At 32.0% G+C, this 12,919-nt stretch overlaps 2 protein-coding genes across 2 annotated transcripts in view; one reads left to right on the top strand and one right to left on the bottom strand.

Moving 5' to 3' along the window:
* LOC106773176 overlaps positions 1-5,174 on the top strand; it is a 96,432-nt gene extending 91,258 nt beyond the window's left edge. The window contains exons 17-18 of the mRNA XM_022786000.1: positions 4,423-4,600; positions 4,843-5,174. Of these exons, the coding sequence (XP_022641721.1) occupies positions 4,423-4,599 (177 nt within the window). The 3' untranslated portion in view covers position 4,600; positions 4,843-5,174. The remainder of the gene's footprint in view (positions 1-4,422; positions 4,601-4,842) is intronic.
* A 2,905-nt stretch (positions 5,175-8,079) lies between these two features.
* LOC106774290 overlaps positions 8,080-12,919 on the bottom strand; it is a 16,494-nt gene continuing 11,654 nt past the window's right edge. The window contains exon 6 of the transcript XR_002669631.1: positions 8,080-8,555. The gene's annotated coding sequence lies outside the window, so the exon portion shown is untranslated. The remainder of the gene's footprint in view (positions 8,556-12,919) is intronic.

A 12,919-nucleotide genomic window follows, 5' to 3' on the forward strand; every position in this document is an offset into this window, starting at 1 on the left:
AAAGGTTGTGATGCCTTATCATATTTGTTGACATCCTCAGCAGCCAAGCGCTTGAGTCAACTCAAAAGAATGGAGATAAAGGATTGTGATTCAATTGAAGAGATAGTGTGTAAGGAAGATGGGAAGGAATCAGATGAGGATGAGATAATATTTCCGCAGCTCACTTGTTTGGATCTTTATCTGCTACTGAATCTCAAAAGGTTCTACAGAGGAAGTTTAGGTTTCCCATGCTTGGAGGAACTGTCAGTAACAGAATGCGATCAAATGATAACTTTATGTCATGGAAGTATAGAAGCAGCCAAGTTGTCTCATGTTAAACTTGATCAGGACTCAGATGCTATTCCATTGGAAACTGATCTCAACTCTACTATGAGGAAGAAATATCTTACAAAGGTACGTGTTTAATTTTAGGACACGTGTCATCATTTTATTGGTCTATTTGAATTTATGTTTAAAAAATATTTAAAACAAACCAATCACAAGCTACCACGTATGCATTGTCAAAAAGTTGTTAAAAAAGTGTTGTTAAAAAAAGTTTTTCCTTAATTTTATTGTTTTTCATTGAATATTTATGATACATATCTAAGTATATGATGGAAATTGTGTATTGTATTGGCTAGCAAGGAACTTTTTAATCTTGGTACCTTAATATTCATATTTTAAGGCTCAAACTTATTAGTAAGGAAGACATAAATAAAATAACATATGTTTTCAAGTTAAAAATTTTGCGGAAAAGTTTTATTAAATCATTTTTAATTATAGGAAACTTATTTATTTATCTCAAGTTATTTTAAACACACTTGTTTTTTCTTTAAATTTAAAGTAAGCAAGATATATTGTACCTTACAAATTTCCATTTTTTTTATAAAATGCAACAAAAATACATTCAAAAAGCAAATAATTTATATGTTAACAAAATTTAAATTCTCTATCATTAAATTATAATCATTTTCATAATAAATTACTTTAAAAATCTTATTTGACAAAAATTATGATAAACTGATGGTTTGAAACATTGTTCCAATAACCATACAAATTAAATTAAATTTAACTTAATTAACGTACTCATAGTAAATCGTAAATTTATTAATTAAAATAACTTATAAATATAAAGAAATAGAACAGAATCAAATATTTTTTATATGCCATTTTAACATTAATTTAGTATCTTTACTGATAATATATGTTTTTAATTAATTTTAAATTTTTATAACTTTTATTTATTAATAAATTGTTATCATTATATTTATTTTATTTTTCATTGCTATATATTTATCATAAAGAATATTTATTATTAATCTTCTACTATGTTTTATTATATTTATACAAATTTACGATAATGTAAAAATAACACATTTTTAAACAGATATATGATAATTAAAGTAAATTAAAAATAGATATAAAATTAATCATCTGTAATGCATAAATAAATAAAAATGATAAAAATTAAATAAATCTACTATAATCAATATTATTGGATTTTAAGTATAACCTACAAATTATAAAATGAAAATTATGAAGAATATAAAAATATAATAATAGTAATAATAATAATAATAATAATAATAATAATAATAATAATAATAGAAAAAATAATTTGTTATCATTGTCATTATCTTATTTAGAAATATATTAGAAACGTTAATTTTTTGTTACTGTAAAAAAAATAAAAATAATAAATACTTTATATAAAAATAAAAAGAAAACTTAATAATTGTTTTAAAAGATAAATAGATATAAATATAAAAGGTTAAAAACTAAAATAAAAAATGTCACTTCTAATAACATTTAAAAGTTCTACAATTAAGTTGCTAAATTTGTTTTTCTGGATATTAGTAATAGATTTAGAAAACATTAGAAAATAGTTTAAAAGTAAAATCAAAGTAAAATTAAGTGAAGATGTAATTTGCATCCTTATATTTGAATTTACTCTCATTCATCAAGCTTTTACTATTATGAAAGTTGAATTTTTAAATTAATATTTTTTTATATATTCCTAAACTTCATAAAAACAAATTAGAAAAATTAACAAAATAATAATTTGAAAAGCTATAGAACTCAATCAAATCAATGACAAAGTTAATTAAAAAATAGTTAGAGATTTTGTTTATAATTAACTTCTATATTTAAATTGCCAAAGGAAATTATATTTTTTTTAATCAAAGGATGAGCGTAGAAACTATTTTCATTTTTATGAGAATTAAATAGAACTTTAAATGTACCTAATATTTTAGCAATTCCCAATGTCCCGAAATAGAATTGTGGAGGTAAAATGTAGTATGAAAAGAAAAAGTATTAAAATTGATGCATGTATTTGTGAGTAATTAGTTATAAGTAATGTTGGTTATTTGTATAGGAAAACTGTAAAGTCTGAATTCTTGGTAATTCTTATACAAGATTAATTTAATTTTTTTTTTTTTTTTCATTTACATGTGCTGATTTCGAAAGATTGTATCATCGGAATCGAAAGAGAGTCTTGAATTTAAAGATAGGGCAGACCTACAAGAGATATGGTGTCTCTCACTGCAGATACCCCACTTTTCTTTCACTTACTTGAAAACCTTGATTGTGAATAAATGCAAAATTTCATCAGATGATGCAGTGCTACCTTTCACTTTACTTTCTTTGTTACCCAAATTGGAAACATTGGAAGTTCAAAACTGTGATTCTGTCAAAACCATATTTGATGTTAAATGTACAACACAAACCTCAACCACTTTTCCTCTCAAGAATTTAGTTTTACGGAAGCTGCCAAATCTGGAAACAGTTTGTAATGAAGTTACAGAGGCTAATCCAGCTCTTTCATCAGAAGGAACAAATTCTAATCTTACATTCTCCTGTTTGACGTCATTGACACTCTTGGATTTGCCCAACTTCAATGCAGCACCAACATTTCAGGTTTGCGCTTCTTCTTTTTTCAATAACATATACATTCTCACACATATGCTTTTATCAAATATATATAATGCCTTAAAAAGTGCGTAAATCTTGATAAATAATCTCCTACCGACCTTCGAAATATTTTTCATTATTTTCTTCCTATAGGAACCACTATTCATCTCTTTTATCAAACTTTTCATCTGAAAATTAATTTTAAATCAAAATGGTTGCTGCCTTATGAGCAGCTACCTGGTCTCCCTAGTAAATCCTTTTTTGTCTTTTAAATGGTCTTGTTCACATCTTTTATTTTTATTTAATCTTGAAATGTCAGTTTTTCACTAATTATCGGGATTATTTTGGTATAAAAGTTCACCATTTCAATTTTATACAGAGAGTTGAATCTATGACTTTGCTAACTGCTTTCACTTCGTTATTGGTTCCTCTTTGTAGCTAATTACACCGAACTTAGAAAATCTGAAAGTGGGTGAAAATGAATTGAAGATGGTTGTCGATGGGAAAATTCAGAGAAACCTTTTACACAAGTTAAAAGTCCTGGCTCTGTGCTTTGATAAAAAGTTTGCTGAATTTTCAGAGTATGGATTTCTACAACAGTTGCCAAATGTGATTAAGCTTGTGGTGTGTGACAGTTCCTTCAAAGTGATTTTCTGCGATGAAAGACCTAATAATAGTGAAATTCTTTTACAATTGAAAGAATTACGCTTGGAGTCCCTTCAAGAGTTGGTTTCCATTGGCTTAGAAAACTCATGGACTGAACCCTTTGTCAGAAATCTAGAAACCTTTGAAATCATTGAGTGTTCGAATTTAAAAAACATAGTAACATGCAGAGTGTCTTTCTCGAATCTGATATGTTTAAAAGTTGAAAATTGCAATAGCTTGTCATATTTGTTCACATCTTCAACAGCAAAAAGTTTGGATAAACTTCGAAGAATGGAGATAGAAAAGTGTGAATCAATGGAAGAAATAATAGCAAAGGAGGGGGAGGAATCTGATGAGAACGTAGAAATAAAATTTGAGCAGCTCCAAGATTTGTCTCTTAAAAAATTAGATGAGCTAAGGTGCTTTTACGAGGGCAATTTTACTTTATACTTTCCATCCTTGAAGGAAGTCCACGTCATCCAGTGCAGCTCCATGAAAATTTTCAGTGCATTCTACAAAATAGATAATCCAACAAGGTGGCATTATTCAGAATATGAGAGACCCCGAAAGGAAACTGATCTTAATTCTGCTCTGCTCAGAAATTCTGAAGAAGAGGTATACATGCTTTTACGTCTTAATTTGGTAAATAGAATTAGGAGTATAGGGCCCTGCGTAACATTCTTCTTAATTTCTCTTTATCAACTGCTATGATTTATCATTTTCATTATAAATACTGTACATTTTCTTTGGGGAGAATTTATAAGAAAACCATAAACAAAGCTAGTTATTGGCGCTTTGAATTGAGAACATTGTTTTTAGCGTAATGTGTTTTTGAGTTGCATCATGCTTAAAAGTAAGTTGTATATGGTCTTATGCTTTAAATAGGCTCCAGATGCTTCTACTACATCAAATCCGTCAGATACGGAAGATAGTGGATATCGTACAAATACTTCAGATACGGAAGATAGCGAATATGGTACAAATACTTCAGATACGGAAGATAGCGGACCTGTCGTACATCAAATATTAACTACTGCCATTGCAATTGTTAATCTTTTTTAGGGTGAGTTTTACTGTCATCTTCTCTATGCCCATGCAGGTGATGATTAATGAGAAAGCACTTTTTCACAGCATAACATCATGATTACGTCTTAATACCTAAGTAATTTTGTATTAGTGTCATTTTAAGTTTTATTCATATCTTTTTAAGTGAATATTTCTTTGTCATATTTTAGTTATGAGACTAGTGAATCGCTTGAAATCGCTTTAATGAAAGTATAGTAATTGTTTTTATAATTCGTCTAGGTTGAGTCTATGTGGCAGACTCCATTATTGAAGTAATTAAGAGGAGATTGAAGGCATAAAGAATGGATGAAGAGGAATCTGTCTCGATTTTATTATGTGTGATTGTGTTTTAAAGAAAATGAAAAAGAAAAGAAAAGTGTTATTCTACCTAGTTGAACGTGTTTCTATTTTATTAGGTATGACTGTGTTTTTTTTTATAAAAAAAAAAAATTCTGTGTTGTTCTACCCAATTGAAGATAAAATACATTATTATTTGTACTATGTAATGTGTGAGATTAAAAGTGTGACAGTCATGAATATTGATTAAAGGTGAAGTGAGGAACTGTCACTAAATATTGATTGTAATTTCATATGTGATTATGCTGGTTAAAAAAAGCAAAGGTATGCTAGTATTCATTTGCTATTAATTTTATCTTCATGTGATCATAATTAATGATTTTATCTAGTACTCAACTTTTATCATGCTTCACTTTTGAGTCCTCCGTTGTCACATAGGTAATGTATATGCATATTTGTTTACAAAAGAAAGTTTGAGGGTAGGAAGATTTTGAAGAAAATGTTTCATACAACTTTTTATCGGAAAGGGTTATTTCGCTTATGGAAGACATGAAGTAAAGGGATTATATAAACTACTTAAAAGAGTAATTCCAATATAAATATTTTTGTACATCATTCTAAATAAGATTTTCTAGAATTCTATTTGGGTCTTTATAATATTAGACTTTTATCTTATAAGCCTAAAACACAAAATTAATTTACATTTCAACAAATTTATCATCTTCAAGTACCCTAAATCCTTAATATATACACATTTATAAGAACATTTTTACAACCTAAGAACAAAATATAAACACAACACAAATACAAGCAAACATAAGTTTGTACACACATAAACACAAGCACACTCTAAAATGCAATATAGTCAACCCTAGACTCAAAGAAACAATAATGTTCAATAGGGAATTCAAGCAAGTCATTCAAAAAAAGTGTTATCTGACATCCATCAAAATTGTATACGGCAGTCCCTTGGAATCCAATTAAATACAAAATCATAACTAATCAGCACTAAATAACGATTTTAGCAAGATGTTATAATTGATTTAGAAGCAGAACATATCAACTCTCAAGATATGCCAAATAATATATTAACAGATATTAGGCAATATTGTGTTAGTTATAATTCAGATATTATTATAATTTGTGCAGATTTGTGCTATTGCTATTCCTTTAATAGATGAAGAATTATAGGATCCTTGTATGTATATATATGATACTCTACCCTTTGAAATAATACATCAAAATTATTCTTTAAACCTTTTAAAATAGTATCAGAGTCAAACACTGATATCCTCTACAATATTGGAATCAATACTTCTTTTTTTCCATTGAATATTTCTGATGGCTTCTTCCTATAAAAATCAATCGGAGAAACATGATTTGTGACCAAGTCAGGTATATCTGACTCTGCCCTTAATTTTTCTGTTGTTACTAAGGGTAGTAATTGGATAATTGATTTAGGTGCTACTGATCATATGACTTGTGATCATCATATATTTACTAATTTTTCCTCTATTTGTTTCAAACCTGTTATTATTAATGCCGATGAGGTCTCATCTCCTATTGAAGGTATAAGTATTGTATCTCTCTCACCCTCCTTATCAATTCCTTATGTTTAATTTGTTCCTACATTAAACTGTAGTCTTATCTCTGTCAGCAAGTTAACCAAATCACTTTCTGGTATTGCCTTGTTTTAGCCAACCCATTGTCTTTTACAAAACATTCATTCCAAGGAGAAGATTACTAGTGGTAGAGAGAGTGAATATTTGTATTATCTTGAAAATGTCTCACAACAAAACCATAAAAGAGGGTTGGCTTGTCTTGCGAATGATCACATACAAGATAAAAACATAAAGGAAATTTGGTTATGGCATAGACGGTTGGGACATCCCTCTTTTGGTTATTTAAAAAAATTATTTCCATCACTATTTCTTAAATGCAATATTTCTGATTTTTTTTTTGTGAAACTTGTGTTATAGCAAAAAATCATCGTGTTGTGTTTCCTTTAAGCAATAACAAAATTGATCTTCCTTTTTCATTAATTCACAAAGATGTTTGGAGCCCTGCCCCACAATCTACACATAATGGAAAAAAATGGTTTATCAGTTTTGTTGATCATTGTACTCGAGTAACCTGGGTATATTTGTTTACACATAAAAGTGATGTGGTTCGTTCCTTCTATCATTTGGTTGTCACACAATTTAACACATCTATTAAGGTTATTCGATCAGAAAATGGAAGAGAATATTTTAAGACTGAATTAATAGAGTTCATGAACTCTAAAGACATCTTGCATCAAACTACATATGTCGTTATTCACCATAACAAAATGTAGTGACTAAGAGGAAAAATATACATATATTAGAGGTGACAAGATCACTTTTGATAGATGGTAATGTCCCATCTCATTTATGGGGTGAGGTTGTGAGCTATGTTGTTTATTTTATTAATCGAACCCCTTCTAGTGTGCTTAACTTTTGAAGGCCTTTTGATGTGTTGTCTGATCATTGTATCCTTCCTCCCATAGTTTATTTATCACCTCATCTTTTTGGATGTGTTATATATGTTCACTTACACCCACATCAACATACAAAGCTTGAAGAACGAGCGATCAAATGTGTTTTATTTGGGAATGGATTAACTCAAAAAGGTTATCGTGCTTACCATCCACCATCAAAGAAATTTTATATTTCTATGGATGCGACATTTAATGAGCATGACAATGAAAGTGAAGTGCATAATCATGATGTTAAAATGCTTGATTGTGAAGATAAATTATTGTGTGAAGATCATTCTGCAGGAAGTGAGCCAATCCTAAATATGGACACTTCTTTTCTTTGTCTTTTAATCATAACCAATTGGCTTAATCTTCTCCAAAGGTTCAACATGACTCTTCATAGGTACCTTCTGACCCTATCTATGATAATACTAATTTAGATGAAATTGCTCATTGAATTGATTCTTGACTGCGTGAGACCACTAGCACACCAAACATTGAGTCTACTACTATTATATATTCTTCCACCTCGTTCTAACCGTGGTCAACCTCCAACTATATATGAGGCAGACCTCCAAGCCAAAGTTAAACATCTCGTTAGTAAATATGTGTCATGAAAAACTGGAAAGAAATAAGAGAGATATAGAACAATTTCAATTAGAACAAAAATCAAATGAAGTCTTCGATGCAAGTTCAAGACAGAATTCATCACGCAGAATGCACAACACACTGCAGTCGAAATGATTGGAAAGACCACGAGAAAATCCATAAATGACCTCTATCAGTGTAACTATGACAATTAAGCTTCATCGGAGTTTATCCATAGCTCATGATAGTTTGCATCATTTAGAGATCAAAATCAACAAGGCACATAACGGAGCAATGAAATTCCTTCAAATAATACACATGAAACAATCTAATTTCTCTCCAATTTTCATGCTTACATATCACTTGAATTTACAACTATCATCGAAAGGTACACATTCAAGAAATCAACATGTTGTAAAATCCAAATCAACCCATTACAAAGATGCAACTACAATAAAAACTAGTTACAATTGATTACCTTCTTTCCTAGCCTGACAAGCCTCAAGGCCAACTCTGTAGTAGTATTTGCAGCAACAATGACATCTGCTGCCCTTCCTGTGATAGGACCTTCCTGAAGTACATGGATGTGAGCTTCAGCAGAAATAAAACCATTTATATGACAAGCCATATCACAACACTAACCAATCCAGCCATCAACTTCCAAACAATAACAAAAACCACATACTAAATTTTCCAAACACACATCACAAATTCATCTTCTAAAAATCTGACATTTTCAATATATCACCTTCCAACACTGCCTCATCACTGTCTAGTGGAGAGAAATGACAGACTATATTGTTTACTGATATACATATGGAAAAAGCAACTCTGATGGCAACCCCTAAATGGACTTCCCATCCAAAGAAGCATCGACTACACTAAAACTATGAAAGGGAAGTTGATTGAGAACTTAATCTTTTCTTTCTAAAGTCTTAGCATGTTTCTCTCTAACTAAATACATCTTACTTTGTTTTGTAGGTTATTAATAAGGCTTGGCAAACACTTAGAAGAATTGCCAAGCAAAGGAGACAAGAGGAGACTTGTTCACGACCAACACTTCATTTAGCAACATGTTTCCTACATGGATACACCAGCTGCCAACACCTTTTCCACGTGCAATATACCTTGCAGCACCTTGCAGCACCTTTTCCATGTTTACCACGTGGACAACAACTTCTTGAAGCTTATGATCCATATCTTCCACGTGCAAAATTTCAAACTTCCATTGTACACTTCTTTTCCAGCACATTTGTAATAAGTTCATGGCTTGCATTACACAACTCATAGGCTCTCTTCATCTATAAAAGAGAAGCCAAATCCTTTGTAAATTCAACTTGAATTGAAGTAAAGAAATGCTGCCAAATTTCAGCTTTTACTCTTAAGTTCACCTTTGTGCATTGTTATCTTGCACTTCCTCTAGCTCCTTTCCCTTTAGGAGAGCTCTCTGAGTTAGAATTCACCATTACACCATAGCCAATCTTTCACGGACCTTCATCAAACACCTTGAGCACACTTCATCCATCATCACTGTCTCATTCATCCGCTACAACTTCTGATTACGTGAAGCTTCTCCAAGCATGAATCCAGTGGAGGCTTCCATCAAGTGGTATCCAGAGCCAACCGTTTCTCATCCACGCATCAAGAGCTAAGTGATCTTCCTTCATTCTATCAATTTCGCGTTGTTCTGTTCTATGTGTTCTGTTTTCTCTGAATTTTTCTTTTTCGTTTTCGTTTTGTGTTGAGTGGATTGTGTTTCGTCCACTGTTCCATAGCTTTTCTCCTTCATTTTAATCGGTGCAATTCATTCATTTTGGTTCGATTCCAGCTTTCTTTTATGTTCCGTATTGTTACTGTCATGTGCAAATGTGTTTGCAGTTTTAATTCTGTCACAGTTTTTGCTTCTCTTCAGCGTTGATTTTCGTTTTCTTTCGTTTTCATTGAATCTTGTGCGTTTGCTAAGCTATATGTTGATCTATAAAGCAAAGATAGCATGTCAGCTTTGATCATTTGAACTTCAAGGCACTGCACACTGTTTCACACTCAACACTCTACAGAAAATGAATTTTTCAGGTTTACTTTGGTGAAATTTGTTTCAATCCAGATTTATTGATTTTAATGCTTGAGACAAGTTTAATTGATGATTTTCTACATGTTTCAAGTATTAACAATCTGTATTACACACTGAATTCCAAAAAGAGTAGTTGAGTTGCTCAAAATCTGGTTTCAAACACTGTGACTGTTTTTTTTAATCAAAGCTTGCACCGTGCTTACCATCCTTGCTGTGTTATAGGTCATTTAACATCTGGTAGCTCATATTTTCCAGCTAGATCTAGTTGCCTAGGGCCTTTCTTAACAGTTTCTTGATCTATCCAGCTTTGAATCTGTTATATTCTTCATTCCTGCTGTTGTTTTGTCCATTTTTGATGCATAACTAGCAACTCAACATGTGATTTCGAGCTTGTGTCTGGTTCTGTGCATTGTATCTTTTTGAACATGTTTAATTGCACATTTAAAACTTGTTTGCACTGTCCAATTACTCTTTTCACAGCCAAGGTACCATTTCACATCTTGAACCATCACTTTTGCTTGAAATATGCAAGTGTATACCTCATTTTGAGATCCTTACTGTTTTGGATCAGTCTCATTGCTTTTGGAGTAAATTTTGGTGAATTAAAGTTGGTTTATTACTGTTCATATGGTAAATTTTGAACCAAAGTCATATTAACCTGCTGCATCACCAAATTTTACTCATTTTGAAGTAGTGCACTTGTCATTGTCTACTGCAATCACCTTCTTTGCTATTTAGGTGTTTGTATACATCTATTATGATGATATAAAGTTGCTTGAAGTGTCATTGAACCATTTACCTCCCTGCCATTCAAATTCACCACTACTGTTTCTCATTTTTCAGCCAAACTTCAATGTTGTCACCATATCAGATTTTTGGTTTTGAAAAATTGGATTGGCAAAAGCTGAGATTTACTTTCTAAATCATTTCCAATGTTCAACCACATCTAAAACCATACAGAAAAAGCAATTATATCCCTGCAATCCAGTTTGAAAAGCACAAATCAGAGAAACACATAAATCTGCTGTTCATTGAGGAATTTTGTCAAACAGTTTTACATTTTCATCAAACAGTTACAACACACTCAATTTCTTTGCAGTTTTTGAAGTTTTCTTGCTTTTAAAATATGTTCCTAGTGCCCTTCTTAAGCTCCTTGTGCGTCCCTGCTATTATTTCAAGCTTAATATCATTTGCATTCCACTTGCTTGACCTCTAAAGTGTGCTCAAAACCCATTCTGCATATATAACAGTTTGGTGCAGTGGTTGTTTCATGTTCTCTTTACTTGTTGTTTCAGCTGGTTTATGGTGTTATTATGGTGCATTTTAACCCACCAGATTGCTCCTCCAACGGGGTAGCCTATTAAGGAGTGGAAGGCTTGCTAACAAGGCAACAATTGTGGACATTGGGAGTAGTTGTGTTGTTGTTCCAGCTATACTTGCAGCAATAAAACCGTGTCATTCCAAGCATATTCAGCAAGTCTTTACAGCCACACTTGGCTTTAGTCCTTGATTGCTACATTTCATTTTATCTCTCATATTGTATCACGAAACCTTTGAGTATTACATTTCATTCTTTTTGAAACTGAAAGTAACTTGGGAAAATGCTTTTCAAGCAATTCCAAATCTACTAAGCAACATTGTAATAGTTAGTTCCCACCTCTTAGAGTGAAAGTGTGTCAAGGGGCTCCAAGTGTCACTTGCACTTTCACATAGGCCCGTTTGTCATTGTCTTTCATTTCCATTCTTTTACTTTTCCTTGCTCGACTAAACTTTTATGTTTTAAGTCTCCGTGATACTTAGGAGTGCGTTTCATATAGATAAACCTTTGTTTGGTTTATAGGTGCATCTCATAGTGCATTCAAAAAGCTTTTGAAAGACTTCTCTAGTGAAACTTGGGTAAGAAACGTCAGAAGAAACTTTGGCTAGGAAGGACAAGGTTTCTAAGCTTGTCCATTGTGACTCACCTCTCCTTCCTGGGAGCTATTCGGTTTCTTCACCTCTAGAATCTCTTTAGAAGTCCTTCACCAAAAACAAACAAATCTTCTTTTCAAAAGTTTTGATTCATAATTGTGAAAGGCTTTCAAATCCTTGTGAAAAAACTTTCTCTACTTCACAAGCATGAGTCACTCGAGTGTTCAAGGTAACATCAATCAAGTTCAAGAGAACATAGAGTTGCGAGAAGAACTCAATAGAACCAAGTCTGAGTTGAATGAGCTAAGGCAAATGGTCGCCAATCTTACTCACAATCAGAGAGGGCACACACGAGGGGATCACTCTCATAGGCAAAACCATGATCATGATGATCATTCCCAACATAGTGATCACCATAGTTACCAACCTTATGATCACTATTAACACCCTCCTAGGCGTCATCACAACCATAGAGAACATCATGTAGAACCTAAGCTTGACCTTCCTCCTTTCTATGGTAGAGATAATGTTGAAGAATACTTTGAGTGNGAGATGAAGGTTGAACAAATTTTTGAATGCTACAACATAGATGATAGGAGGAGAGTGACCCTAGCCACCTTAACCTTTCAAGGTGCAGCCCTTTATTGGTGGACATCCATCATGAGAGACCAAAGGATGCATGGCGACTACACAATCCAATATTGGAATGAGTTGAAAGAAGTCTTACACAGGCGACATGTCCCGGCCTACTATGCTAGAGAAGTCATGGACAAGCTCCATCGACTTCAACAAAGAAACATGAGTGTTGAAGAATATAGGCAAAAATTAGAGTTACTCATGTTGAGAGTGGGGATAAAAGAAGAGAGATTCACCATAGCTAGATTTCAGAGTGGATTAAACTATGAGATTAGAGATAAGGTAGAACTTTTACCTTACTTAGATCTCAATGATTT

Source organism: Vigna radiata, chromosome 9 (genome assembly GCF_000741045.1).
Source record: "Vigna radiata var. radiata cultivar VC1973A chromosome 9, Vradiata_ver6, whole genome shotgun sequence".
Taxonomy (NCBI): Eukaryota; Viridiplantae; Streptophyta; class Magnoliopsida; order Fabales; family Fabaceae; genus Vigna; species Vigna radiata.